At 41.9% G+C, this 12,339-nt stretch overlaps 1 protein-coding gene across 3 annotated transcripts in view; it reads right to left on the bottom strand.

Moving 5' to 3' along the window:
• Nucleotides 1–2,185: 2,185 nt before the first annotated feature.
• The window catches only part of CBX1 (chromobox 1), a 33,609-nt gene continuing 23,455 nt past the window's right edge, over nucleotides 2,186–12,339 (bottom strand). For all 3 annotated transcript variants that reach the window (XM_083378155.1, XM_083378153.1, XM_083378154.1), the window contains exons 3-5: nucleotides 11,916–12,093; nucleotides 9,132–9,226; nucleotides 2,186–3,502 (exon numbers count right to left, since the gene is read on the bottom strand). In XM_083378155.1, the coding sequence (XP_083234281.1) occupies nucleotides 3,358–3,502; nucleotides 9,132–9,226; nucleotides 11,916–12,093 (418 nt within the window). In that variant the 3' untranslated portion in view covers nucleotides 2,186–3,357. The remainder of the gene's footprint in view (nucleotides 3,503–9,131; nucleotides 9,227–11,915; nucleotides 12,094–12,339) is intronic.

Here is a 12,339-nt window from a genome sequence, read left to right as displayed (position 1 = left end):
CATAGTGCTGTGGGCTACAGCAATGTATATTGGGAGAAAGGGATTTTTCAGTAAGGTATTCAGACCTCTTCTCTGGAAAGTTTCATCTAATGCAGTAGTTCTCAATCTTTTCTTCACCATGGACCCCCTTTAAATACCTTTTGTGGCCAGACCATGACCACAGATCTCCAAGACTTAATTCAAAATTTAAATCATAAATCATCACAAACCTGTGATGACATTGCACCCGCCCCCAGGGGTCTGCGGACCACAAGTTTAGAATCACTGATCTAGTGGATTTATTTCCATGTGAATTTTGTTTTCAAAAATTAAATGAATTATAATTTGGTACTCTAAAAAAAAATCTGAGCTAGCTAAGAACCATAAAAGGATGTCACCTCTGGGATTGTTTAAAAGAATTATCACAAATTGTTTATGGCACAATTAAACAAGCCATTTTTCAGAATTTGTTCAAAGTAAAAATTATTGTAAAAGTAGCCCGCATATGGCAAAGATCTCCATTCTGGACTCCTAACTTTGTTTTGCACTTTTAAAGAAGAAAGCTAGTGTTATTCCTGGAATACTGTATCCAGGGATATGCCGCATGTACATTACTTTCTTCTCCAATTTTAACATCATATCCTGTAAACATCTAGATCACAAGTTCCATTTTGATTCTCTTAGCTGGGGTCATCCACATTTTCAGTTTAGTTTGTACCCTCACTAGCATTTTATCAGACAATCTATTTAATAGAAAAACATTAAAAATATTTTAGCATAGATTTGCTGAATCCTAATGCAATTACCCATGGCTAGGTACTGGAAGTCTGATGTTCCTGTGTCTTATCATACACTTTACAGGTATACTATTCTCTCCATTTAATTCCATTAATGTTCGTGCTACTTATAGAACCAATTCACTAGGTATGAACTGTTCCAATATTAACATTCTTGTTCCTTTGTTCAATTTGTTGCATTGACAGTAAGATAAGCTAGCATAGATGTGCTTTGGATACAAATTTGCAATGTGTAAATTTGTCCTTCCCCCATGACTTGTGCAGGCTGTTTCCTGCACTTCCATTTAAGAAAAAAAAAAGATACAAAAAGAAATCTTACTAATACTTTTAAGATTGACTTTTCCTTGCTTGCTTACTAGCTTTCCAGGTCATGAATTGTTGTTGGTGTTTAAGTAGCATATTAAGCAGTGTGTAATAGGTTGTTCTTAGTTTTCTCCAGAGAAAGTGCAGAAGCTAGTAATTAAAATAAAAAGTAACAAATAAAAAAGTAAATTAAGTAATTAAAATTAAAAAAACAACATTACAACAAACTCACACATGAGTTATACATGAGTAATATAGTTGCTACTTAACTAAGTAGGAGAAATGTGTGGAATTACTTAGCTTTAAGATCTCTTCTACAAAGTGCCATTTGTAGTATGCTAAACAGGTTATTTTGTCACTCCATATCTTACTAGCAGGACCTACAAGATACAATTCTCTACGTGATGTATACGGTACACCTGACATGTCAAACTAAAGGCCCCCAGGTCAGATCCGGCCCATGATGTGTTTAGATCTGGCCCTCAGGCAGACTAGCAGGAGGCAATTGAATATGTGGGGGTAGGTGAGGCAATTGAGTATGTGGGGGTGGGTGAGTGAGGCAATTGAGTATGTGGGGGTGGGTGAGTGAGCTGAAGTGGTAGTGCCAGAGAGGCCTGGGGGAGTCAGCTGGAGCTGTGGGGCTCTGCTGAGGCTCTGGGATCTGCACACACAGCTCCAGCTAACTGGGGCTTCCTGCACCTCGGAGGTGGCCAGCTGCCACATGCAGTCTTGTGGGGGAGGTCAGCTGGAGCTACGGAGCAGCTGGGGACCCCAGAATCAGCACAGGCAGTTCCAGCTGATGATCACTGTGTGAAAAGGTGAGCCGGACAGGGAGTGAGCACATGGGAAAGGAGGCGTGGGGAGAGATGGCGATAGGGAAATGTCAATGGGGCAAGCCTAAGGGAGAGAAGGGGACAGCAACTGGCCCTTTGAGGGCAACCATATTGCTAATGCAGCACCTCAGTGATATTAAGTTTGACACCCTGCTGTACAATGCCATGAACAAATTTAAAGCTATGAATTTTTCCCTAAATTCTATATTCATGTCCCATTATGTAATATTTTAAAGACCCTGCCTAGAGAGAAAAGAAAAAGGAAGGTCAGGATTATAAATCTAAAATTTTATTAGGACAAAAAGACAGCTCATTATGAAGTTAAATCCAAACACTTAAGTTTTAGACAACATTTTCACAGAAGCCTACACATGCTTTATCTTAAAAAAGATTTGTACAATACAATTCTACGTACATACTGCCCTGTGAAGGAGTTGGTGGCTTACTAGGATTTGAGCAAATGCATTGGTAAAATTGTGTCCTTTGTAAAAACAGAAATCTATTACACTGAAATAGGGGGCGGGCTAAGACAAAAAAAGTAATAATGCCCAAGTCTGACAGAAAGTGTTTACAGAATATTCTGCAACTTATTTGTGCTATACAAAGTAGTTTTTTCTTCTGCTTTTTGCCACCACTCATTTTGATTCTCAAGTTTACATACATACAGGAAAGTTTAAAAAAAGTAATCTTAATTCTATGGAAAAAGATATTAAAAGGATGCAGAAAAGAAAGGTTATTTTAGAACAAGGCGTTCCCAGTTCAACTACAGGGTCTAAATTTTATCTTTCCCAATTTTAGATGCGGCAATAATTCTTGTATTAGTTGAATTGCTGATTACACTCTCAACTGTTAATGCTAACACTTGCTCCAGCATTTCAAAACTGAGTAATTTTACTCAGTTAAAAGTAACATTTTTAATTGCAGTAAGACACAGGATTTTTTTTAAAAATTATAATTCTGGCTATAGAATACTGTGAACCACTCTTTGTCTCAAGTCAGCTGGAACATACCTACCCTTCCCACCCCAGCAATACACAAATAATACCCCCAAAAGGAATTAAATCTACACACACATGCTAAGCTGTAAAAATGCAGTTAACACTATTTGAGAAAAAGGCTGCAAATTTCAGGTGATCTTTAGAGAACATGCCACCTCCACTTGCTGTTTTCTGTTGGTGGCTCATTCTTCCAATCAAGGTGACAGATTATGAATATATATGTTATATGAATATATGTTTTATACATATACATATATGTGTGTGTGTATATATATATATATATAAACATAAACACACTGTCATAGGGAGAAATCTTGTCCTGTTTCTACAGAGGGCATCCTCCTCAGCCAAGAGCTTCTTCACTTCTCCCTTATATTCAAACCCACAGTCTGGTATTTTAATACAAAAGTCAGCCAAAGGAGGAATGAGGAAAGAATAACAAGCAGATTAATTCTTGTCATCCTTCTTATCATCATCCTCTGAGGGATAGGAGTGCCATGTGAGCCTTTCCTCATAAAACGAGATGACCACTTGTGGACATTTGATGTTAGCTTCCTTGGCAGGAACCAGATCAGCTTCATCTGAGTTTTTCCTAGATAATCAAGAGGAAAAAAAAGTTTAATATTTATCCCATAAAGAATGATAAAGATCTATTGGTGTTAAAATCCTTTTTCAAAATATAGATGGTCGTCGTACCATGTCATCTAAACTCTAAAGGAGTTTATTGTTTAAAGTTGTAACATATATCAATGTCAATGTGTTCTGGTAGCAACTACAACCATTTTTATTTTTTTCCTTCTAATTTAAGATAACTCACTGGATATTTTCTAATTGTAGGGCATCCCATTAATGTGCAATAATACTATGACATCATACTTTCAACCTCTGATGGGCAATATATTTGCAGCTGTAACTGTCCTTTTAGATCACAGAAGTAGACTGAGACCCTCGAATTGCAAAGTAAAGGTTATTTGGACCTTTATTGTCAGCATGTTTAACAATGAAGGATGCTAGAAATTGTACAAGTAGTTCTTGACTTATGGCCACAATTGGGCCTGGAATTACAGCTGTTAAAATTGTTGAGGTTGTAAGTCAAGAGATTCAAACTTACAACTGCTTTTTTAATGGTGGTCATTAAGCAAACATGCAGTTATTAAGCAACTCCATTTTCTCCAATAGGTAATTTTTCTGGAAATTAAAAATAAATGGTGGAAACTAGCAAAAAAAATTGCAAATCAGTCATGTGACCACAAGATGCTGCAAATGGAGTTGCCAAGCACCTAAGATGCAATCACATGACAGCATGCATGTTTGTATTTGTGGCCATTGTAACTCAGAAAACAGACTTTAAGTAGTTCTGGAAATCCGCCTTAACTTCAGTCATTAACTGACAGATCACAAATCAAGGACTGTCTGTACAGATAATCCTCAATCTAAGACCACAATTGGGACTGAAACCTCGGTAGTTGAGCAAACAGTTAAGTGAGACATCCATATGACCACTTTGCTCAATGACCACAATCCTGACACTCCCAGTTGTTGCTATTAAGCAATCTCCTAGGACCCAGGTTGTTAAGTGGGCAGTTTAACAATTTAGAGACTTATTCCCCCAGTAGGTGTCTCAGTTCTCAGAGGGTGCCCTCTTGGCAGCAGCTTGCAACTTTCCCTGCCTGCTTCTCCACTGATTTTTTGGGGAAGACTGCACATGGCAACCACAAGATTGCAGGGTCCCTGGCAACTGGCTGCAAGTGCGAACAGGTTACCAAGCATCTGGCTTGTGATTGCATGAAGCTGGATTGTAATCACATGAGGACAGCATGGTTTTACAATGGTCAGGAAGTAACCTTTCTGAGATTACTGTAGTTTTGAAAGTTGTTAAATGATCAATTCTAAGTTGAGGACTACCTGCAATTTGGCAAAACCAGACTTTGAAGGTTTGTGGTTGAATGCAAAACATTTCATTCTAGTGACAAGTTGAACTTTCTTAATTCTTCACAAGGTCACAAGTATCTGACCTGGAGTTGTCAAGATGTGAATCTTTTGGAATAGGAAATATTTCACAATTCATTCATTAAATGTTCCACTGGTTTATGCTTGACATTATCAATAAGACAATTATAATGAAAGGTGGCTGATCTCTAAAATGAAAAATCACTTCTCAGATCTTATACAAATAATTATGTTTTTTGGAATAAATTTATACAGCATTCTTTCTTTAATGGAAAATCTAAGTACAGTACTGGTAGTCCTAGACATATGACCACAACAAAGCCCAACATTTATGTTGGTAAGCAAGACAGTTGTTATGTTAAGCTAATCATTGCAGTTATTAAGTGAATCATGTGGTCATTGTGAATCTTGCTTCTCCCATTGACTTTGCTTGTCAGAAACCAAGTGATCACATCAGTCTGAAACAGTGCAATTGTCATTAATGTATGCTAATTGCCAAGTCCCAAAATTTTGATTATGTGACCATGGGAACGCTGCAATGGTTATAAGTGTGAGAACTTTGAGTGGTCACTAAATGAATGATTGAAAGTAGAGTACACAAAAAAACAGTACCACCAAAAGACTATGCACCTTGCTTTAATGCTAAACAAGCAAGCTAATTCAGTACAGCATATAACAGTGATGGCAAACCTTTTAGAGACCGAGTGCCCAAACTGCAACCCAAAACCCACTTATGTATCGCTGGGTACCGTGGCCCACTTGGCAGGTGCAGTTACAGTGGGCGTGGCACTGGGTGTGGCCACCTAGATGTTGCTCATGGGGAGGGACACCTGTTGGAGCTAGGCAGGGTTGGGGGAGATCCAGGGGGGTCTGTGGCAGGTGGGATGGTGGGCAGGAGGCTCATCCTGCGGGGTGAGGTGAAGCGAGGCAGGGGTGCCAATGCCGCAAGGCGAGACAGGGCTGGGGCGGCTGCTACTTGACACCATCAGCCCCCGCACACAGCGAGTTCATGGGGGCCAACAGTGTCCGTCAGCAGCCACAGCCTGCCCGCCCCTCGACCGGTGGACTCGGGCTCCGCAGGCCACTGCCAATACTGGGCCAGCCCTCCAGCAGCAGGCAGAATAGGGGAGGGGGGAGGCAGACCACCAGACACACGTACTCCGTCCCATCTGTTTTTGCTTGCGGCTGGAGAGCAGGTTGCTACTAGTCATCTCCTTGGCCCCCTTGCAGATTTGCCCTTGACACACATGTGGAGCCTGTTCCCCTCGCACACCCGACGCACCTTAGCCCAACCTTGGGCTGGTGGTGCCAGCAGCTTGTGCAAGTCCATTAGGCTACCACCGCTGCCTGAAGCATTTGGCCCGCCCAGCACAAAGGAGGTGAACTGGCTGGCTAGCAAGCTTGAGTAGAGGTGGTAGAGCACGCCGACGCAAGCCAAAGGTCACCCCAAGTAGGGAAAGCCGGATCTCCATCGGCATCATGGCCCCCCCAGTCCCAGCCTGGCTTGTGTGCCTCCCCCCATCTCTGCTGGGCCTAGGTGGCCATGACACCGATGGGGATCTTGCGTTCCCCACTCGGAGTGGACTTTTGCCTGCTGGCCCTGGGTGTGCTCTACCACCTCTAAGCAGGGCTTCCTAGCTGACTGCTTCACTTGCTTCATGCTGGGCAGGCGTGCAGCTCTGGGCGGTGGCCTAATGGACCTACGGAAGTGGCTGGCGGCCATGGTAAGTACCGATGTGTGTGAGGGGAGCGGAGACAAAAACTCTGATCCCACATAAGGTGGATTATTTTCTCTGCCATACTTTTAAAAACTTTCTTTAAAGTTTATTTGCTACAGAATGTGGATCCTTCCCATTCTGCTGCATCAAGTAGAACAGTCTGGCAATGAATATCGAGTGGAGAAAAAAAATCTGGTCTCAGGTAAGGCGGAGTATTTTCACTTGTCAGGAGCAGGGGGAAAAACCCGGTTTTTTTGAGACACCAGACTAGCGTGCATTCACCTGCATCCAACCGTCTTGCTTGCTTGCTGCAAAGCCAAATTGGAAGGAAGGGATTGGAGGCATGTGAATGCAAGGAAAGAAGGGATTGAAGGCATGTGAATGCATGCTAGTCTGGCCATTTCTGGGCCGGTTCTCCGAACTCAAAATAAAATAGGTACCGGTTCTTTGGAATGAATCCCACCACAGGGGTGGGTTTTTTGTGGGGTTGTTACTGACGGGTGGTAAGAAGGTAAGTTCAAGGAGGCCATTGTATTCCATTCAGCCATGGGTTAGCTTTTCCATGATACAACTGTTTTTAAAAAATGGTTTAAAGGTCAGGGGGGGAAAACGCAGTGAGAATGAGAAGTGCCCTGCCACCAGCCACTATTTCCCCCCCCAAACGGAGCGCTCCATCGCCACCACTGCTTTGACCCAACCCTCACACGGAGCGTCCTGGTGCCCCCACCCCAACCCTCCTCACAGAACGCCCTTTCGCGCTCCGCTTGCAGGGTGCTGTCCGTTTCTTTCAATTTCCCTTCTTTCCATCCATTCCTATGAGTCAGGGCTTTGGATGGAGAGATCTGCTGTTTGTGCCTACCAGGCCTGCTGCCCCACACTGACCATGACTGCCAGCCAGCGTTGCCTCTCCTGCGACCTCCCCTGTGGCTGGGATATAGCCAAATTTGCCGCCGTTGGCCTTGTCCTGTCCTCACTCAGTGCCAGGACAAAGACCCACTGGAGGACGGTGGCTGTTTGAAGGCGCCGTCGGAGCAGTCACAGCAGGGTGAACCACAACTACATGGCCAGTGCGATGGGGTCAGGCTCCTACAGGTTGCCCGCCAAGCGCAGCTGCAGCTTATCACGGATGGACGAGCTCCTCCTCCTCTGCGAGGCCCCGCCCTGCCCTATAAGCATGGCATGTCTGCACTGCTGTGTGGGGGGGAGGGAGCACCTCCCCAATGGCGGCTCCAGGCTAGCTGGCCTTAGGCCAGTGATGGCAAACTTTTAGAGACCACGTGTGCTGGGACGATGGCACATGCCCACAGAAGGCTCCGTGTACCACCTCTGGCACGTGTGCCATAGGTTCGCCACCACTGGCATAAAAGCTTATATGCTATTCCAACTGTCAACCAATTCAAGACCTTAGATTCTGCCACAGGCAAACAAGATTAAGTGAATAAAAATCTTAGTAATGTTGGAGCAAGTCAAATGAGGGGAGGAGCAATGGAAAAGACCTGCCACTGAGAATACATGTCACAGTAAATGGTATTTTTAAAAAAAGAGGAAATCCAGAAGGGAGCCTATTCTTCTTGATCTAACTGGTCAGGTGGAAACCATTAGGAACAGGTAGCACTATAATTTAAAACCAGAAGTACAAAGTGACAACTTGCACTTTGAAATTAATTGGTAGCTAGTGCAGATAGTGGTAGTTACATGAGCATACTACCTGTGTTTCCCCGAAAATAAGACCGCGGTTTTTTTTTTTAGTTTTTTGTGTTTTTTTGCTTCCAAAAGAGGCACTAGGTCTTATTTTCAGGGGATGGTTTTTATTACTCACTTCCAGCACTGACAGCCCTACCCAGCCGTCCACTTCTTCTGCGAAGGAGCAGCTTCATTCTCAGCTGCATTTCACCCTGCGTTTTGCAATCAGCGCTTTCCAGAAAGCCACTGCAGCCGAGTACCGAGCTATGGATTCATAGATCGGTTCTCAGGTGCAGAGGTCTTGCAGAACCGAGCTAAGGATTGAATCCATAGCTCGGTTCTTGGCTGCAGTAGCCTTCTGGAAAGTCCTGTGACTGAGAAATGCAAGCCTGGCTGCAGAAGATGCCGCAGAAGTGGGCCAGTGAGGAGGGGTCTGGCTGAAAGGTAAGTGGGTGTGGGGTGCTGCTTCACACCCCCACCCTAGCTTGATTTTTAGGTTTGTACCTCACCCCCAAACTAGGGCTTATTTTACTTTCAGGGAAACAAGGTAGTATACTTCTTTTTGGATTAGATGAACTGCCTTCTCAAAGGCAATCCAGATGGAAGTGCAAGGCAATAATCCAAGTAGAGCTGACTATTTCTGGTAAAGTGAATATGGTCTTATCCAGAACAGGGATGGAATATCCATAGAATCAGATTGCTTCCAAACCCATAGCCACTGTCTTTTTGGGATTTAATCTAAGTTTAATCTTCTTTATCCAGCAGTCTGACATTAGGTCACAGCATTTCCTTAACATTTATATAAGTAAATATCACATTTCTATTTGAAGATGTGCAATGAGAGCTTCAAAAATTAAAGGACAAATTTACCATTTCATTAGAAACATGAGCTCCCCACTGGAATCTGTGGCACCAATAATTCGTTCTGGTTCAAACCCTCTTGCAAACCCTCGAGGCTTTTCAGCCTAAAGAACAAAATAGAAATGTTAATATTGCTAGTTTTAGAGTTTAATACAAACAGATCAAGCACAAACAGATCAAACACAAAACATTACTTCCAGAAAATGGTTTCTGCTATACTCTAGAAATAAAGGAATCCTAAATTAAGAATATAGTATCTATTTTTATATGGAATTTATATTATAATAGTAGTAGTAGTAGTAGTAGTAGTAATAATAAGTTGGAATGGACCTTGGAGGTCATCTAGTCCAACTCCCTGCTCAGGCAGGAAACCCTATACCATTTCAGGCAAATGGTTGACCAGTCTCCTCTTAAAACCTTCCAGTGTTGGAGCAATCACCACTTCTGGAGGCAGGTTGTTCCACTGGTTAATTGCTCTAACTGTCAGGAAGTTTCTCCTTAGTTCTAGGTTGCTTCTCTCCTTGACTGGTTTCCATCCGTTGCTTCTTGTCCTGCCCTCAGGTGCCCTGGAGAACAGCTTGACTCCCTCTTTCTTTGTGGCAGCCCCTGAGATATTGGAACACTATCATGTCACCCCTTATCCTTCTCTTGCTCAAAACTGTTTGATTTCATAAACCCTAATCTCATGTAATTTTAAGGACAGACCTTTAACAAAATTAAATGAAGTTGAGCTGTTATTTTTATAAACTGTTCTCTTCTTTAATGGCAGCTACAAGAGATCATTTATTCTTTGAAATTTTATTTTAAAATTCTAGGCAATATCAAAACAATGGGCTATGGATAAATATTAATGGGATAAAAACTCTGCATTATATTGCAATGAAAGTTTCACAGCTACAGGGAGTGCAGAATTATTAGGCAAATGAGTATTTTGACCACATCATCCTCTTTATGCATGTTGTCTTACTCCAAGCTGTATAGGCTCGAAAGCCTACTACCAATTAAGCATATTAGGTGATGTGCATCTCTGTAATGAGAAGGGGTGTGGTCTAATGACATCAACACCCTGTATCAGGTGTGCATAATTATTAGGCAACTTCCTTTCCTTTGGCAAAATGGGTCAAAAGAAGGACTTGACAGGCTCAGAAAAGTCAAAAATAGTGAGATATCTTGCAGAGGGATGCAGCACTCTTAAAATTGGAAAGCTTCTGAAGCGTGATCATCGAACAATCAAGCGTTTCATTCAAAATAGTCAACAGGGTCGCAAGAAGCGTGTGGAGAAACCAAGGCGCAAAATAACTGCCCATGAACTGAGAAAAGTCAAGCGTGCAGCTGCCAAGATGCCACTTGCCACCAGTTTGGCTATATTTCAGAGCTGCAACATCACTGGAGTGCCCAAAAGCACAAGGTGTGCAATACTCAGAGACATGGCCAAGGTAAGAAAGGCTGAAAGACGACCACCACTGAACAAGACACACAAGCTGAAACGTCAAGACTGGGCCAAGAAATATCTCAAGACTGATTTTTCTAAGGTTTTATGGACTGATGAAATGAGAGTGAGTCTTGATGGGCCAGATGGATGGGCCCGTGGCTGGATTGGTAAAGGGCAGAGAGCTCCAGTCCGACTCAGACACCAGCAAGGTGGAGGTGGAGTACTGGTTTGGGCTGGTATCAGCAAAGATGAGCTTGTGGGGCCTTTTCGGGTTGAGGATGGAGTCAAGCTCAACTCCCAGTCCTACTGCCAGTTTCTGGAAGACACCTTCTTCAAGCAGTGGTACAGGAAGAAGTCTGCATCCTTCAAGAAAAACATGATTTTCATGCAGGACAATGCTCCATCACACGCGTCCAAGTACTCCACAGCGTGGCTGGCAAGAAAGGGTATAAAAGAAGGAAATCTAATGACATGGCCTCCTTGTTCACCTGATCTGAACCCCATTGAGAACCTGTGGTCCATCATCAAATGTGAGATTTACAAGGAGGGAAAACAGTACACCTCTCTGAACAGTGTCTGGGAGGCTGTGGTTGCTGCTGCACGCAATGTTGATGGTGAACAGATCAAAACACTGACAGAATCCATGGATGGCAGGCTTTTGAGTGTCCTTGCAAAGAAAGGTGGCTATATTGGTCACTGATTTGTTTTTGTTATGTTTTTGAATGTCAGAAATGTATATTTGTGAATGTTGAGATGTTATATTGGTTTCACTGGTAAAAATAAATAATTGAAATGGGTATATATTTGTTTTTTGTTAAGTTGCCTAATAATTATGCACAGTAATAGTCACCTGCACACACAGATATCCCCCTAAAATAGCTATAACTAAAAACAAACTAAAAACTACTTCCAAAAATATTCAGCTTTGATATTAATGAGTTTTTTGGGTTCATTGAGAACATGGTTGTTGTTCAATAATAAAATTAATCCTCAAAAATACAACTTGCCTAATAATTCTGCACTCCCTGTATAAATTGGGAATTTAACTACGTTTCAAAGATGAATGGAGAAGAATCTAACTGTAAACAGAAAAAAAAACAGAAAAGGAATAGACAGTATGTAAAAACTAAAAGAATGTTAAACAAGATAGATAAACCTGGGGAAAAGAATAAAGTTCTTTTATTCAAAATCACAGACAGCAAAACAGTTATTTTTAAGATATTTATGCTTCTCAAAGATCCTTAGCTGTAAACTATAATTATGTCCCTCTCTTTAAAATGTCTATCTAATTCTCTTTTTCTCTTTAACTATAAGATATAAGCAAACTTCAGTGGATCACATGTTGAAGGAATCTGCCTTACCTCTTCTCTTTTTTTCTTTGGTCTGCTTTCTTCCCCCCTATCCTCAGAATCTGACTCAGCCTTGCGCTTGCTTCCCTCTGACTTGTCACTTTCATGTGCTGTTTTCTGGGATTGCAGGAATTCTGCAATTAGGTCAGGGCAATCGAGATTCTCCTCTGGCTCCCATGTATTATCTTCACTGCAATGCAGCCAAAATACCAAAGTTTGTAACTATAATTTTTGTATTTCTGTTATATATTATTAAAGACACTTGATTATGAGACCTGGAAATTCTTGGCATAAATGCAAAAGTATTAAATCTATTTATTTGAAATCTGGCGTAATTGCTGACATTTTTATGAGTACATAAGAAAACTTTCCCTATACTTAAACAAGTTACAAAACCTGGGAATATGGCTTATTTTAACTAAAGCAGAAGGAATGT

The sequence above is a fragment of the Vipera ursinii genome (assembly GCF_947247035.1).
Source record: "Vipera ursinii genome assembly, chromosome: Z".
NCBI classification, from domain to species: Eukaryota; Metazoa; Chordata; class Lepidosauria; order Squamata; family Viperidae; genus Vipera; species Vipera ursinii.
Note: the sequence above shows the minus strand (reverse complement) of the source record. Positions and strands in the feature narration are given on the sequence as shown.